The following is a 17,923-nucleotide window of genomic DNA, read 5'->3' on the forward strand; positions in this document are numbered from 1 at the left end:
CATTTTGGTAATTGATAGTTTACATTGGTGCATTCTTGTATCTTTGTATTTATGTATTAAAGAGCATTGTCCACTGTCCTATTATATTACGTATGTATCATCTGTTTATTTTATTATACATAAGAGATGCATTCAAATTAGATACTATGGTTAATGGTCACATGATTGGTTGTGTTTTAGCCATGACTTCAACATGTGGTCACAGATTTTTATGGATGAATTTATTGTAACATAAATAGTTATATTTCCCGTGGGTTTATGTTTCAGGTAGTATATCCTTTCTGTTGTTAATGTTCATTTTATCAGACAGGGTTCTGACTGGCACTCGACTTCTATAAAAACCACTCGGTTATCCACTTTGATGGTTTTTTCCACTCTCCTGGTCCCTGCTGCAGCAACGATTACCTGACCACCCGACCTCAAAGTGTTGTCATTGTATCATTATGTGCGTTAGGTTTGGGATGAACCATGACGGGATGGGGAATGCCTGCGGGCCCCGCAGCCAGGAGACCGCCAAGCTGATGGCCGACCACATCACCATGAAGACCAACCCATTCATCTGGTCTGCCTGTAGCCGGGACTACATCACCAGCTTCCTGGAGTGAGTCAGCCTATCAGATATGTGCACCACCACAAATCATTTTGTAATCAGAGGTTTGAGAAATAAAAGAAAAAAGACTTGGTTGTCAGAGTAACATTTTCGATGGTCAGAAAAGACAGACACAGGTAGAAACATCAATTTCAATTTAATTATCTACTTTGTTTTTTTCTCATAATTCATAATCATCATAAATACAACAGTTCAATTATATTTAACTCTCCCTCCTTGTTGTCTGTGCTTTAGCTCAGGTATGGGCTCTTGTCTGAACAACGTCCCCCCGAAGCAGGAGTTTGTGTACCCCACAACAGCACCGGGTCAGGCCTACGACGCAGATGAACAGTGCCGCTTCCAGTACGGAGTCAGATCTCGACAATGTAAATATGCGGTAAGTGCTCTGGTATAGTTCCTTACTTTACATTAATGCTTGCTCTCAAGTCAGTGAAGAACAATATGTTTACCTATTGATCTTAAGCAAGTGTAAGGTCTAACACCATTTTAGTGCAATACTCTAAATTAGTCATGCACTGTAGAGATAATGAGATTTTTTTAAAACTCTTTATTTTTTTGACGATACAATTCTTCAGCCACCCAAGTCAAAGCACATCTTGAAGTCTTAATTCTAGACTACTGCAGTTGCTGTTTCAGTTTTTAAGACTGACTTTCATCACTTGTCCAATAGCCTTTGCCAGTTGTACCATTAAAAAGACCAGATGAAAGCTCTTTGATGTTTGATGATAAACATATGTATTCTTATTCTTTGTGATGGTACCAGGCTGACTTAATCCTTCTCTAATAAAGGATTTCATCTTAATTAAAGTTGTTTACCTTGCTTCTCACATCTTATTTGTATTCCTCCGCCTCTCTCCTTCAAGTTGGTCTCTTTGACATCGTGAAACTTCTTGGAATATATTTGTTGAATTGCATCCACTTTATTGCTTGGTCAACTTTTATGGTGCCAGATTCAGCGGGAATGGACATCTGGAACGGGGTGTATACAGCTTTATAGACTCATTACTATTGTTACTATATGGTCAGAGCATATGTACTCAATAAAACATATCCCATGTGTTATAGGCATCACTGTAGAGAGAGCAGGAGGAGGATGAGTGTGTCTGCTCTTGTGTCCTCATAATGAGCTTGTAAAGAAACACTCACTGACAAGTTTTCTCTCTTTTTCATGTTTTTATTCTTCTTTCACTCACACGCAGGAAGTCTGCAGTGAACTTTGGTGCATGAGCAAGAGCAACCGTTGCATCACCAGCAGCATCCCCGCTGCAGAGGGCACCATCTGTCAGACCAACACCATCGAGAAAGGGGTAAATACTTACATTATTATTTGAGGGCAGAAGGGGGCCTGTTGCCTGCACAAAGTGTACATGTAGGACAACTTTGCTTCTTTCTTTTACAGGGAAGTCTTTAGACAGCTTCTATTAACTATTAAACTAGTTTTTTCTTATATGCCAACAAACACTCAAATCTTAATTTAAAGACTTCAATAAAAGCCTTGAATGTACAATGGGAAAAAATAGGTATTAAGTACGGCACAATTCAAATAGCTTTATTCGTATGACCACAATGACATACAGCATCTCTGACACATCTTGGCGTGTTTTGTGTCTAAAGCATGATGACCCAAAAAATATAAACATGCTCAACCCTTTTTAAAAGAGAAAATATCTGTTTTAACAAAGTAAATACAACTGTTCTTAAAGTATCCTGTGTAGTATTAAATTTGCTTAACAAACTTTAAAATGTTCCTAACTTAATTGTTTACATGCGAAGTCCATGTACCTGAAGATATGTATAAAAAAATGTGTATTTGAATTGCAGTGGTGCTACAAAAGGGTGTGTGTGCTGTACGGGACTCGTCCGGAGGGCGTGGATGGGGGCTGGGGTCTGTGGTCGCCCTGGGAGGAGTGCAGTAGGACGTGTGGAGGAGGGGTCTCCTCATCCATCAGACACTGTGACAGCCCCAGGTAAGGCTCTCAACTGTGACCCCTCTCAAATGCTTTATCTTTGGGGTTTAAGATGAACTTGGATATATAGCGGATCTGTTGCCGATATGACATTGTCAAGTATCAACTTGAAAGTACTGATCCACATTCCAGACTGTTTGTAGTTCCTCTTGTTATGAAATACAATTAAAACCCTTTCTTGATATATATATAATTAAAAGTTTTGAGGAATCTTGGTTTAAACATGTGTTCACTTACGATTTAAGAAAAATACGTCACAATACAGCCTCATGCTACCTTGGAAATAGAAGAATGATCATTTACCTGCCAAAGGACACTTGAGAACTCAGATAAACCCACTTATTACTATAAACATATAAAATCACAGCACAAAGCTCCACGGCTCATATTAATTTACAGGCTACAGTGCCACTTTTTTTTGTGTATAAAACAACTCCGATGAGTCATCACCAAACCACTGGCAGACTTGCTTTCGAATCGCAGTCACTATATCCCTCATCTTGAATTGATTAAACTGAGAATAAATTGATTCAAATCTGAGGCCAACGGTTTTCTTTCTTATCATTTTTGAGAATCATTTGCACATTTGTTTTGGCTCCATTCGGTTCAATTTGCTGAAAGTTGAGCTGAGGTGCTGGCTCGAGATTTCTTCTCTGGCGTTTTAAAATATGTTTTTATGTAGAGGTGTTGTCGTGCCAGTCTGTAATAGACAATAAAGCAATAAAAGGTACAGACAGTGAGATTGAAAACACACTGATGCAGGCAGACAACGCAGGGATCAGGAGCCAGTGTTGTGTGGGGAAGTGATGGAGGTTAGAGCTTTTAAATTGTACTCAGATGTGACTGACTTTGTGTTTGGTTGTAGGCCAACTATCGGTGGAAAATATTGTCTGGGGGAGAGAAAGCGCTTCAGGTCCTGCAATATTGATGTGAGTATAGCTGCTCTTCATCGCCGTCATGGTCAACATACTATAATCTAAAACATGAATATAATTTATTCAATGTGTTTGTGTGTGGTACTTTGCATGGGACTCTGCTGCTTGCATGTGTTTTCACGTGTGTGTGTGTGTGTGTGTGTGTGTGTGTGTGTGTGTGTGTGTGTGTGTGTGTGTGTGTGTGTGTGTGTGTGTGTGTGTGTGTGTGTGTGTGTGTGTGTGTGTGTGTGTGTGTGTGTGTGTGTGTGTGTGTGTGTGTGTGTGTGTGTGTGTGTGTGTGTGTGTGTGTGGTGTGTGTGTGTGTGTGTGTGTGTGTGTGTGTGTGTGTGTGTGTGTGTGTGTGTGTGTGTGTGTGTGTGTGTGTGTGTGTGTGTGTGTGTGTGTGTGTGTGTGTGTGTGTGTGTGTGTGTGTGTGTGTGTGTGTGTGTGTGTGTGTGTGTGTGTGTGTGTGTGTGTGTGTGTGTGTGTGTGTGTGTGTGTGTGTGTGTGTGTGTGTGTGTTACAGGAATGCCCTGCAGGCTCTCGGGATTTCCGGGTTATTCAGTGCGCAGATTTTGACAGTGTTCCTTTCCGGGGAAAGTTTTACACCTGGAAGCCATACAGAGGGGGTGAGTAAGTAACTGTGTGTGTGTACCTCTTTGCCTTTAACATCTCCCTCTGCTCTATTGAGTGTTTTAAAGCTCATTGTTTGGGCTTTACATCCACCTTTTAAAATATAAGAGTTCAAGGGAAAATCTAAAGTAGTTTCAGTAGTAGGTTCACAATCAGATAAAACAGAAAGATTTGGGCTGAAAGCAAGGGTTGACGGGACACGATCAGCAGTCATGAGTTGGAAGGTGTGTGTGTGTACACGTTTGAGGGTGTTCATGGAGAGAGAGAGAGGTGAAAGTGAATTGAAGCTGCAGACTGCTTCTTGTCTGGCCTGCAGATGCTGGCTGCAGAGCGCCATGCATTCCCAAAATGCTTTGCGAGAATTCCTCGCTCCTGATGAGCACTGTGCTGGATGCGAAAGAGAAATAGCGACATAACTGCCTTTAATCTATCCCTCCAATAACCTAATGGCTTACAGAGATGGCCGGCCAGCAAAATCCAACTTCAGGCAACAAGTGCTCCTTTCATCAAGTCAGCTGATTTTACAATGGAAATCCCTTGCAGCTGTTAAAATAGGAACAGTGCCATAGACTCTGCCCTGCGTTAAGGCCATATCCCACCGCCCAGCCCCTCTGCAGCCCTCTCACTCTCCTCACATTCTCATGTCAGCTTACCTCCTTTCACTTTTACCCTCTCATTCCACGAAGACAGCTTCCTTTTCTTCTTCTTGCTTTTTGACTTTGTCCTTACTGCTCTGGTCTCTCCTCCTCTCACTTTATTTAGTTCACCATTATGCAATCTCTCTCTGGTGACATTGAGAACAGAGGCAGCCTTTCTCTCTCCGCTCACGCAGCCAAAGACAGTTCATTAAAAAAGGTCTGTTGTTTAAGCTGTTTTTTTTTAACAAACATGCTGTCACACATTGCTGTTCTCAGTCCAACAGCTTTTACGTTCAACCTTCACACTCCATAAAACACACCCTGCCGCGAGCCGCGCTTGCCCTGCCAAAGCTAGGCACCATGGGAATTGTAGTTTTCCATGGTCTGACCACTTCATCGTCTACAGGTCATCTCAGTACATTCTCTCTCTCCCTTTTTCTCCATTCCAGTACATATTGTACCTGCTACAGCGCTGTCAACAGCCACTCAAATAGTGGAGCTGTTGGAGAGCCGCACGGATGAATGAAGGATATATACAACATGGCCAGACAAGACCTCAGAGTGTGTTAGTGTGGGCGTGTGTGTGAGAAAATATGGTATAGTCTTGCAAGTGCAAATCACTCTTAACTGTGTGGGTTTGTGTTATGAATTGTGTTTAGTTATGGATATCCTTTGTCACAGAGCATTTACAAATCACTAGAGATCTGAAAAAACACAAATATAGTGATTTGTCTTCTATGATGGAACGTTTTAAATATCTTTGAACTGTTTGGAAATATAAGTACATATCATTTTGTATGGTTTGAAAACACAAGTTGTTTTAGTATGATGTGCTTTTTCACTGGTATGTATCATGTTGGACAATAACAAACATGACCTAAACATTATGGTGGTTACAAAATGATTTATAGATTCACATTTAGCTACTTGTTCTCTGTTGGTCAGCACTGGAAATTCGTTTTTGGTAAATTGGCCTTGCTGCAGAATTGAGTGCTGCCTTACTAACTTTTCTATCAGCCTCATTCAAATTCTGCTCTGTTTGGCATATTTTCAGTAGCTCAGACTAACTTTTTACAGGACTTCAGTGGGCTGTATACAAGATATTATTTGAAGTGCCTCAGAGAGATAGAGCCCATATACTGATGCTTTATCATTTACATACACGTCACCTCAAGTTTAATTTATAAGCTTTTCTGGACTTGAGTAACATTTAAATTATAACTATATGGAAATTGAAAGAGCAACATTTAAATGATAACTTCTTAAATCAAACTTACATTTTCAGCCTTATCAAAGGGATCTAAAAGTATCAAATATAATCTATTTTTCATTATGTTATAGTATTGGAGAACTGTCATTTGTCCTATACTGTATGCCTTTGCCCACATAAACCAGTGCACAACAAAGTGGGTTGTCACTAGAGTCTGGACCTGGCATTTGGTGCAATTTACTTTCAATTTTCATATTCTGGTAAATCAATACAACAGCATAGACTAAGAAAATAGGGAACGTCAAAGAACGTTTTGGCCAGAGAACTTGTGCGTGCCATTTGTGGAAATCTTGAAATACATGTCTTTCAATTGAACACTTTTCCCCTGTGACCGTGTGCGTGTTTATAATATTTAGATTTGTGCAGACATACACTACATGTGCATGTGTATTGTACTTGCATCGGGACCTGTGCATGCAGCTTTAATAGAATGGGTTGATGTCCATGTTTGTGTGCTATAAATCCGGTATACTGATACTGTGGTGTGCTCCCTGTGTGTATGTCTGTGTGTAGGTGGGGTGAAGCCTTGTTCTCTCAACTGTCTGGCAGAAGGATACAACTTCTACACGGAGCGTGCTCCAGCCGTGGTGGACGGCACGCCTTGCCGAGACGACTCTTTGGATGTGTGTGTAAATGGAGAGTGTAAGGTGAGATAAGGCTTTTCCGTGTGTGTTTGTAAGTCTTCATGTAAGCGTTTAATTGAAATAAATTAGAGCCATTAGACATCTGCATATGAGCAGACAGTTGAAGCTGAAGCAGCAGAATAGAGGATCAACAAACGAATGAGATAATGTTGTTTATACTCGCTCTCCAAACCCTGGATTGCCGCCACTGTGTTGTCTAAACAATGACTGCGGACGATCATCATAATCAGCTGCTTAACTGAGAAATTGTTTTAACTTTGGCAGTGATCTCCCATTCCCATCAACCAATGCTCTCTCTTAATCTCGGCTGTTAATGAAAACAAAACATCTAGCTGCTCATCTTAAAGTGAAGACCACCTAGAGGCCCAAAAGGTTCCTGGAACCCGTTTTGGCAGCCTCATGGTCCATTTGTTAAGGGATGTAGACCAAATGAATGGTAATAGCGTGCAGCTAAAATTGATCCACTTGTTGTTTATTGTGGATGTAGCATTTTCCAAAAGTTGAATCTTTCGATGGAAAAGGAAAAAATGTGAGGACAGAAGAAAGAAAAAAATCCTGATTTCCAGCGTGTTGTCTTGTGGTTGTCCGAGTGCCAACACAAATAGTTTTCACCTCCCTTTGTCCTGGCTCTTACCCCCCATGATCTGGCTTATTGACGGGTCTCAAAGGTTATGTAAGGGAGGCTGAACTCATCCAAGAGGAGAGTTTTGTTTATCAACATCTCCTCTCTGTTCTCTCCTCCTGCACCGATCTCTCTGATTTCCCCCATGCTTTGCTCTGTTCTGATCTGAAAGAACTCAGTGACCCTCCTGCTCAGCTATTAGTCTGTCTGCACTGCAGGCACGCTTTATTCACTGCAGTTGTTCTCTTTCTCTTTTTCTCTTCTCCTTTCTGACTCTCTTCATCCATTCCTACCCCTGTTTTAGTTTACTCCACTTTTCTTCTGACTTATTCCACTCGGTCATACTTCCCATTATTCTTCTCCATCATGTCATCTGTCATATGTTTTATATACACATTTTAAATGACAATCTAACTTAAAAAACACTAAGGATAAATATCTTCTTTTTGGTTTCAGTTTTCTGATTGCGGTCTGACAATGATAAGACTGTAGAAACAGAATGAAGTGTTGGAGATAGGAAAAGGACCCGAGAACAGATCTAGTTGTACAAAATCTGCTGCTGCAGACGAAAGGCACATGAGTCAGAGCACCTTTTCTCTTGGACAAAATATACAGGGCCAGATTTACTACATGTATGATAATGGTGTTCTGCTAACATGTGGCACAGCTTTCAGTTGACTCCTGGACTGCACCTGTTGTTATAAGGCTTCGAGAGACGAGTGAAGTAGAGCTCTTAAGTTAAGAGGTGGGATTTGTTTTATGGTCATTTGTATTAAAGAAGGGGAAAAAATGCACATAAATATAAATGAGCACCTATTAACCGTGCTCGGTATTTTGTCAAAAAACCTCATTAAAAAACTCTGTTTGCTTTCAAAGTATTTACTTTGTATAACTCTCTATAAACATATTTAGCATATATCTGATATGAATCAAAAAGATGGTTCTAGTATGCAGTAAATGCCAAACCAAATGCAAAGTTAAATATATGCTAACATTTTAGGTGGAGTCTGTAGTGACTTTACACTTTAGTTTAATGAATACAAACCACAACATCCCTACACTTTTTGTTCATTAATTGTGGTGTGGAAGTTCATTTTTTAAAGCATATATTTCAGCATCACAAAAACCCATATATATAAGCCTTCTAATAGTCTAGAGACCTTTATGTTTAAAAACGTCTTTCTACCAACAATAAAAAGCCACCAGCCGATACCCATGAGTTGAATCTCAGTTTCAACCCTGGCTTTAGTTTTGAAATGTGATCTAATCAGTGTAAAAGTAATAATAAACATAAGTCTCATTATCCCTCTCTACAATAAACAACTGCCATATGAATATATGAGTGTGAGCGCTGTTACCATTCATTGTCTACCCTTTTGTTTAGGTTTGGTTCCCTGTTAAAGAGTTTGAGTGAAACCACCTGCTTCACTCATCATGAAACTTATTTATGTCGACAGCTATGAGTTTAGCAACCTCAGAGCATTAAGTCTACACAGGATCAAAAAACACATCTGGTCTTACCATCTGATAATTCTGTGTTTTGGAAAAGTGGTCTTGAAGACATTAGAGGTAATCCCTCAGCCCGGCCCCCGACACCTCTCCACTTACTGACTGTGCCCCATGACCCTGACTGACCCTTTAGCTCACTTGTTTCTCCCTTCTTGCAGCACGTAGGCTGTGATCGAGTCCTCGGCTCGGACGTGCGCGAGGATCGCTGCCGGATCTGCGGAGGGGACGGCAGCAGCTGTGACTCTGTGGAGGGACTCTTCAACGACTCGCTGCCCGAAGGAGGTACAGAACTCAAACACTCAAGCACCAGCCAACTCATACATTTTTTAAAATGCTGCCACGGAGATTTCTGCACATATAGATTAAGATGATTTCATGGCCGAGGGAAGATTTGATAAATATTGAAATACCTCTGCTCCTGAGATTCAGATTAAATGAACGGGATGCATTTACCGTGAGAAGTTATTCATTCTATTCGTTTTGTGCACAATCAACATTTGGATTTGAATGCTCTGGACTGTAAATGCATCTTGGAAAGCTGCCTTGCCATGTGAGTTAGGATACCCCAGACATTGAAAGTGTATCACATACAGTGGGGCAAAAAAGTATTTAGTCAGCCACCAATTGTGCAAGTTCTCCCACTTAAAAAGATGAGAGGCCTGTAATTTTCATCCTAGGTATACCTCAACTATGAGAGACAAAATAAGAAAAAAAATCCAGAAAATCACATTGTCTGATTTTTAAAGAATTTATTTGCAAATTATGGTGGAAAATAAGTATTTGGTCAATAACAAAAGTTCATCTCAATACTTTGTTATATACCCTTTGTTGGCAATGACAGAGGTCAAACGTTTTCTGTAAGTCTTCACAAGGTTTTCACACACTGTTGCTGGTATTTTGGCCCATTCCTCCATGCAGATCTCCTCTAGAGCAGTGATGTTTTGGGGCTGTCGCTGGGCAACACGGACTTTCAACTCCCTCCAAAGATTTTCTATGGGGTTGAGATCTGGAGACTGGCTAGGCCACTCCAGGACCTTGAAATGCTTCTTACGAAGCCACTCCTTCGTTGCCCGGGCGGTGTGTTTGGGATCATTGTCATGCTGAAAGACCCAGCCACGTTTCATCTTCAATGCCCTTGCTGATGAAAGGAGGTTGTCACTCAAAATCTCACGATACATGGCCCCATTCATTATTTCCTTTACACGGATCAGTTGTCCTGGTCCCTTTGCAGAAAAACAGCCCCAAAGCATGATGTTCCCACCCCCATGTTTCACAGTAGGTATGATGTTCTTTGGATGCAACTCAGCATTCTTTCTCCTCCAAACACGTCTAGTTGAGTTTTTACCAAAAAGTTCTATTTTGGTTTCATCTGACCATATGCAGTGTTGTGCTAGTTACTGAAAACCAGTAACTAGTTACCATTACTAGTTACTTCATTTCAAAAGTAACTCAGTTACTTTACTGATTACTTACACCAAAAAGTAATGCGTTACTGTGAAAAGTAATGTTTTAGTTACTTAAAAAAAGGGCTCCCATTAATGCCCTTATAGCCTTCATTTCAGTACTGTTATTGCATTGGAGAATAATACAATCTGTTGATCAACTTGACATGCATTATATGCAATCTGGATTGCATCGATATTAGCTGGCTTTCCATTTTTGTATATTCTTTCTCCAGGTAGTTGGAAAAAGTGTTCCGTCCCATATGCCGTGTGCCGCCCGGACATGCTATCTTGCTAACTATCTCCCTGAAAGCGGGTGACTCCACTGTAGCAATAGCCTGCATGTGTTCTACAACATACCGTGCAATGGCTTTATCGACTTTTCCCTGGCTAGCAGTCCCTTGGTTAAAATCCAGCCGCTGTTGCTTAGGTGGAGGTGGAGTGGCGTCGGCTGAGTCTGGGTCTGTGCCGGTCTTAGTTACTAGCTTCGTCCCAGCATGTTGTTTTTGCAGATGTTTTAAGAGATTTGAATGACTGGTTTGGGCAGTAGATAGGCTCTTTGACCCGCCAGGACATAACTTACATTTAACAGAAACTTTCTTTTCTTTGTGCTCAACAAAAGTGAAATAGTGAGAATATCTCCAGGTGGAGAAACTAGACTTGAGCTCCGCCGCCGCCATGATAGTCTTGTTAGTAAACAACACAAACACGCCCACAGCCCGTCTCCGCATGTGACACAGGAAGTATCTAAGTACATTTACTCAAGTACTGTACTTAAGTACAGTTCTCATCTCTGTTCGCCTGGCTGTTGACTATATAAAAAAACTAACGCAGTAACGGAGTAACGCACCATGTAGTAACGGTAACTGAGTTACTGAATTTAAAAAGTAATGCGTTAGAGTACTAGTTACTACCAAAAATAACGACGTTACAGTAACGCGTTACTTTGTGACGCGTTAGTCTCAACACTGACCATATGACATTCTCCCAATCCTCTTCTGGATCATCTAAATGCTCTCTAGCAAACTTCAGACGGGCCTGGACATGTACTGGCTTAAGCAGGGGGACACGTCTGGCACTGCAGGATTTGAGTCCCTGGCGGCGTAGTGTGTTACTGATGGTAGCCTTTGTTACTTTGGTCCCAGCTCTCTGCAGGTCATTGACTAGGTCCCCCTGTGTGGTTCTGGGATTTTTGCTCACCGTTCTTGTGATCATTTTGACCCCACGGGGTGAGATCTTGCGTGGAGCCCCAGATCGAGGGAGATTATCAGTGGTCTTGTATGTCTTCCATTTTCTAATAATTGCTCCCACAGTTGATTTATTCACACAAAGCTGCTTACCTATTGCAGATTCAGTCTTCCCAGCCTGGTGCAGGTCTACAATTTTGTTTCTGGTGTCCTTTAACAGCTCTTTGGTCTTGGCCATAGTGGAGTTTGGAGTGTGACTGTTTGAGGTTGTGGACAGGTGTCTTTTATACTGATAACGAGTTCAAACAAGTGCCATTAATACAGTTAACGAGTGGAGGACAGAGGAGGACAGAGGAGGCTCTTAAAGAAGAAGTTACAGGTCTGTGAGAGCCAGAAATCTTGTTTGTTTGTAGGTGACCAAATGAATGAGGAATTTACCAATTAATTCATTAAAAATCCTACGATGTGATTTCCTGGATTCTTTCCCCCCATTCTGTCTCTCATAGTTGAAGTGTACCTATATGAAAATTACAGGCCTCTCTCATCTTTTTAAGTGGGATAACTTGGTGACTGACAAAATACTTTTTTGCCCCACTGTAATTGTCTGTTCACATGCAACCTCTGTCCACAGCAGCATACTGTTACAGCCATGCGTTAGATGAACGCTACAAAGCTGCAGGAGAATCATTTGTTTCAGCACCTGCTCTGCTAGGAGATCAATTATGTGTATATCCGACCATTTACAGTTGACGCAGCCCAGGCTTAAAGTTGGCATTACAGATAATAACAATCGCTAGTCTTATCCATCTTTGTGTACATTAGTTTCTTCATGACATTTCTTATTATTGTGTTACATAATAACCAACGACTATAAATTGCTCTATAGTAGTTGTTAGTTCAACTGTCTCATTGTCTGTAAATATAGACTTAGAATAGGGTTGACAGGAAGATATAATTGTATATTATCTGCATATAAACAATGTAATACGTCCACCAATGACATGACCAATGGTAATCTTATACAAAGAGAAAGATAAAGGGCCCTGAATTCTTACAAAAACATGTCCGTCAAAAATATAAACCATTAAAGAGCCAAGTTGCTTATCAGTGCATGGTTATAGAGTCAATTGAATACATTGTTGTACAATTAAGTGGCAAAACAGCTCTAAGGTCAATCAGGGTTACGATTTAAGTAAAGGCCAGCATGGGTTACTAAGTAGAATTTGACAAAATAAATTCGGAGAAGTAAAAATACTCCCTGAAAAACTCTTAACCCATAAATATACGCATATACAATACCATACGCTGTATTTGCATACATATATTTATCCAGCAGCTACCCAGGGACACGTGGCAGGCAGATTTAGGTGAGGTCGGACCAGTGTGGCTTGAGGTCCAGCTGCTTTTGGATCTATTCTGGGTTTCATTTCTCCCCGCAACACCGACTTCAGAGTTTCTCACCCAACTGTCAACTCACCCCCTTCCAGGATTCCTCGGAAGGGACGCACCCTGAGCCGGCAGCTGTGCTCTGCACCGCAGTGGTCAGGCCAGCCGGTCAACCCCAGCTGAGGTCGCAACTATGTGCCAAATATCTGACATTACTGTTACCCTTAAAAAAAATCCATTAGGAGAGCTGAAGTCAAAGTGTAGGTTGCTGAGTCACGTGTTTCATGATCTGGGGATAGTATTTACGGTCAGTGTTTTTATTAAAGGGAGTTTTACAGGTTTACCTGTATTCCTCGTGTCAATTACACTGATGTCCTAAAACAGTGAAGTGCTCCTTTAATCAGCTGCAGTCCCAGCATGCATTGCAGTTGTTGCCACCAGTGCAAACTTAAAGCAAAAGCGCCAAATATAGATTTAAGGTTTTTTTAACAAAGACAATATGCATCTGTTTGGTTTTGCGAGTCTTGGTTCATTCCAAAACAATGGTTATTAATGTGCTGCTATAACAGCTTCTGGGACGGCTTTCCCCTCAAGATTTTGAAACCTGGCTGCTGGGATTTTCTCCCCTTGAGTTGCAAAAGCATCAGTGATGTCCACAGTGGTGTTAGGCAATGAGGCCTGGCTTTCATTTATCCCAAAGGTGTTAGCTGATGTTGAAGTCAGGGTCCAAGCTGAAAAGATAGTAGTGTCTATAGGTTTGGCCATCTAATTACAATGTTTGCCAATACAAACTTAAGTAAAAAGAGGTCACTTAAGTTTACATTTGACTAACCTGTCAGAAGTCCTAAAAGTAGGGACTTGGTCACAACTTCCGTACAGCTTGTTTTCATCTCAAGGCAAACTGAAACTCCAGAGCCAGTCAAACATCTCTGGAGGTTTATTCTGGATACAGAAAGATTTCTGAATCACTTAGTCATGTCTATAACAAGCTTTTGATTACGCTGAACTCCCAAAGCCTTTAGCCAATGCTTCTCCTCTCTGCTCAAGGCATTTCAATGTGGTCTGGGATTAAGCCATTGAACCTACACTTTAAAATGGAGGGAAAAGGACATAAATGACTTTTTTGATAGACAATGCAATATTTAGTCTATTCTCTGTGCTCTTGGCTCCAATCCAACAATGTCTCTTAAAAACTATTTCCATCTGTCCAGCCTGTGTCTCTGGTAGGCAGTAAAGTGTACCACACAGGTTCCCAATTATTAACAGATCAAACCTTTCTCACACTTTTGCTCTCCCAGTCTTTGTGGCCATCAAACTCCAAATCTGTTGCTCTAACCTTTGTCGCCTCCATCCAGAAACCCAGAGCAGGGTCAATCCGACCTGCAGAGCTCCATAGGGAGGTCACAAGCCAAACCTCTCCTTTTGTGGTCACAGCTTTGGAAGGAATCATTGAATTCGTTTTTATTATTTTTGTGTGCCTACAGTTATTTACAGGGCTGCACTGACTGTAAAAGGTTGGTTTTCTCTGCAGAGGTGAGATGAGCGTAAAAAGAAAAAGGACAAGAGACTAAACCAGATGGCAGGACGAGATGAAGAGGGGAGAAGCCGGCTCTTGGCTCGGTTCTTTCTCTAGCAGAGAGCCGAGCTGAGGCCGGCTGCCCAGGAATGCAGCTGGAATCTGAAGCCTCTGCTTAGTCCATTGGCGTCCCGCAGAGCTTAAAACTGCTTATGCATTGTTATCCCCTTCTTTAGCTTTTTGACTTTGTGTGTCTCAGGTTATGAAGAAGTGGTCAGAATTCCTAAAGGCTCAGTGTTCATCCACATACAAGAGCTCAACATCTCCCTCAACTACCTTGGTAAGATTATATTCAAGCTTATGTTTAGTGTTATTGCCTGTACATGTGATGAGTTAGAGAAATATACATAATATCTATGATAGAAAACTACAAAGCTGTTAAAATACTAAGCAAAGTACTTAATTTATCCAAAAGGAAATTGTTTTACAGCAGGTGAAATCCAAAGTTGTAAAGCATGCAAATAAACAGAATATAAGCAAAATAAAATGATGATAAAATGATCAGGAATCGTTATAGGTTTTTATCTGAATGTCTTAACTTTACTCTGAATACTCCTGCCTTCCTATCATTTATGTCTTCCTTCGTATTGTCCCTCTCCTCTGGTTCCCAGTGCTAAAGAGTAAAGGGGACCAGTACTTCATCAATGGGAAGCTGACCATTGACACGCCGCGTAGTTTTGATGTCGGCGGGACCATCTTCCACTACAGGCGGCCCACTGACGGACCAGAAACTCTTGAAGCTCTGGGGCCAACAAACATGACCCTGATTGTCATGGTAAGAATGGATCAAAATTCCGTGTTAACAAATTGGGATCTTGAAAAAGTTTAACCATCATGTATTTTAAACGTTTGAATGTTCAGGTGCTGGTGCGTGAGGAGAACCCGGGGGTCCACTATCGCTTCAACCCCCCGATGAACAGGGAACCTCTGACGGGCTTTGCCTGGCACTACACCTCCTGGTCCCGCTGCTCAGCCCTCTGCGCTGGAGGTACACACACACACACACACACACACACACACACACACACACACACACACACACACACACACACACACACACACACACACACACACACACACACACACACACACCACACACACACACACACACACACACACACACACACACACACACACACACACACACACACACACACACAGGATTAAACCCATTCATACTGTAAGTGTCCAATGTCACATAAAAGTTAAGGGTAAAAGGGCAAAAAAAGTAGAGTCCCTATTGAGGCATTTGGGCAGATCACCGACTCTGAGATTGGAGATATCACACATTGCTAATCTCCTTTTCCCTCACTGACCTTTTTTAGTTTACGAACTAATGTTCTCCTCTGAGAAGTAAATGGAATCCTAAAGGAGACAGCCTGTTAAATTGTGTCACTTTTTTATGAATGACAGTTTTACATCAACACTAAGGCAACACTGTCGATGGCAATAAACTGAGTGGAAGTAAGAGATAAAAAAATGCTGTTAGACCAGATTTTTTTTCACATTGTTTTCCATACTGAAGCTTTGCTAGCACTATCATAGATCTTGGATTACCCGGGCCTTTCCCACATAACTAATCTCAGCACTGTGGCAGGGTTCAAAACAACTAACATGGTGATGCTAACATATCCACTCACTTTATAATGCCTATGTGTGTCATGTTGTCGCAGGTGTGCAGACACAGCAGGTGGTGTGTAGGAAGCAGGCACATCATTCAGTCGTCTACAATCACTTCTGTGACAAGAAGATCAAACCTAAAGAGAGGAAAAGATCCTGCAACACTGAGCCATGCTCCCCATCGTGAGTAGTCTCCTGCTGATAAGACTTTCTTCATGTGAAATAGAAATACATATTTCTCAGGATTTGTTCAGAACTTTTTACCTGATAAAAGCATTTGAATATTTGTGTGATTGTTCAGGGTTCATTCTACAATCACTCTTTTGACGGTGAAATAACTCCTCATAAGACGCATATTTTATCTTAATTCAGGATTAGACTCCTTTTTTGTCAGATTTCCTTTAAGGTACTTAAAATGTTGTCTTTATTAAGTGTTAACCGTTCATAAACACGTATTTGTGTATTGTAATTGTATCAGTATCATGTCTTCACTATATTATGCAATGCAATAAGGAAAATGTAAACAAAAAGCTCCCTCTCTGCTGTAGCTGGTGGACAGGAGATTGGACGGAGTGCAGTCGCAGCTGTAACAGCGGCCTGCGTACCCGGGAGGTGTTCTGTAAAAGGCGGCTCTCTGTGACGGAGGAGAAGGTCCTGGACGACTCCGCCTGTGCGACGCCGCGGCCTCCTCTCACTGAGCCCTGCAGCAACCACAGCTGCCCCCCAGAGTGGCTGGCCCTGGACTGGTCAGAGGTAACAGGCATTCAATCTTACATGTTTTAGTAGCATTTAAATCTTTCTCTTATATGAAGTTTGTCCAGTTGAAACCTTAGAAACGTAGACATCAGCGCAAGAGAGTAAAGCCATGCAATATGCAACAGAATCGCAGAGCAGACCACAACATTACAGTTGTTGCATTCTTAAAAAACATAATATTGTTACATTTGTCATGTGGGGAATCCCTCACATGTTTTTAATGTTGAACCTTAGTTTTGGGGAGACAGTAGGAGTTTAAATATCTCTTTTATGCCTTTGCAGACTTGTAAAATATATTTTTAAGATCTGCTGGTTTCAGCTTTTATCTGGTGTTTGTGTAATTTAGCAATGACACACACAGAAAAGGAATTTGTCAGTGAACTTTCCAGGAACTGATCAGGCTCTTGACTTTGTTTCCAATAGAGCAGCTGCTCTCTTCTGAGTGGATTACAAAAGCTTCTTTCGCATGATTTTTGATTGCAATGACCCGCTGTTGCACCCTCCCATCGACTCCAAATCCCTGTCCCTTCATCAACCCCTCTGTTCACAGTGTACGCCCAGCTGTGGTCCTGGCTACAGGCACCGTGTGGTATTGTGTAAGAGCGGGGAGAGCGGAGACAACCTGCCAGAGTCCAAGTGCCCCAAACATGGCCGACCGACCTCCAGGGTGCGCTGTAACCTGCAGCGCTGCCCCCCCCCCTCACTGGGTGACCGGTCCCTGGGGAGAGGTAAGACAGGCTTTTGCTTCAGTCTTTTTAATATTCAGTATTTTGTAGTATTTTGACTTAAAGATGATCCCCAATGTGTTAGTGTTCTGCCAGGTGTGGTCTGGGTCAGGAGAAACGCATGGTGCAGTGTCTGACTCCCACCGGCCAGCCGTCCAATGAGTGTCTGGAACATCAGCGGCCCGCAGCCATGCAGCAGTGCAAGAGCAAATGTGACCTCAATCTGGCCATCAGCACAGACAACCCTGAAGGTCAGAGGTCAAATCATCGCTGCTCTTCATGTGCCATAGAAAAAACATTATAGAAAGATTTACTGCTAAAATTAAAAATATAGTTTTTAATTTTTTTATTTTAAAGGTCTCCTATAATGCACTTCTCTATGTCTTGTATACATAAATACGTGTCCCCGGTGTGTCAGGTAACT

At 41.6% G+C, this 17,923-nt stretch overlaps 1 protein-coding gene across 1 annotated transcript in view; it reads left to right on the forward strand.

Moving 5' to 3' along the window:
• adamts10 (ADAM metallopeptidase with thrombospondin type 1 motif, 10) overlaps positions 1–17,923 on the forward strand; it is a 55,928-nt gene that overhangs the window by 32,651 nt on the left and 5,354 nt on the right. The window contains 16 exon segments of the mRNA XM_034209601.1: positions 455–601; positions 845–986; positions 1,810–1,917; positions 2,432–2,577; positions 3,443–3,506; positions 4,018–4,120; positions 6,546–6,679; positions 8,966–9,089; positions 14,598–14,678; positions 15,010–15,173; positions 15,260–15,386; positions 16,072–16,201; positions 16,567–16,771; positions 17,325–17,465; positions 17,467–17,502; positions 17,585–17,750. Of these exon segments, the coding sequence (XP_034065492.1) occupies positions 455–601; positions 845–986; positions 1,810–1,917; positions 2,432–2,577; positions 3,443–3,506; positions 4,018–4,120; positions 6,546–6,679; positions 8,966–9,089; positions 14,598–14,678; positions 15,010–15,173; positions 15,260–15,386; positions 16,072–16,201; positions 16,567–16,771; positions 17,325–17,465; positions 17,467–17,502; positions 17,585–17,750 (2,018 nt within the window).

Source organism: Gymnodraco acuticeps, unplaced genomic scaffold, assembly GCF_902827175.1.
Source record: "Gymnodraco acuticeps unplaced genomic scaffold, fGymAcu1.1, whole genome shotgun sequence".
In the NCBI taxonomy this organism is placed as follows: Eukaryota; Metazoa; Chordata; class Actinopteri; order Perciformes; family Bathydraconidae; genus Gymnodraco; species Gymnodraco acuticeps.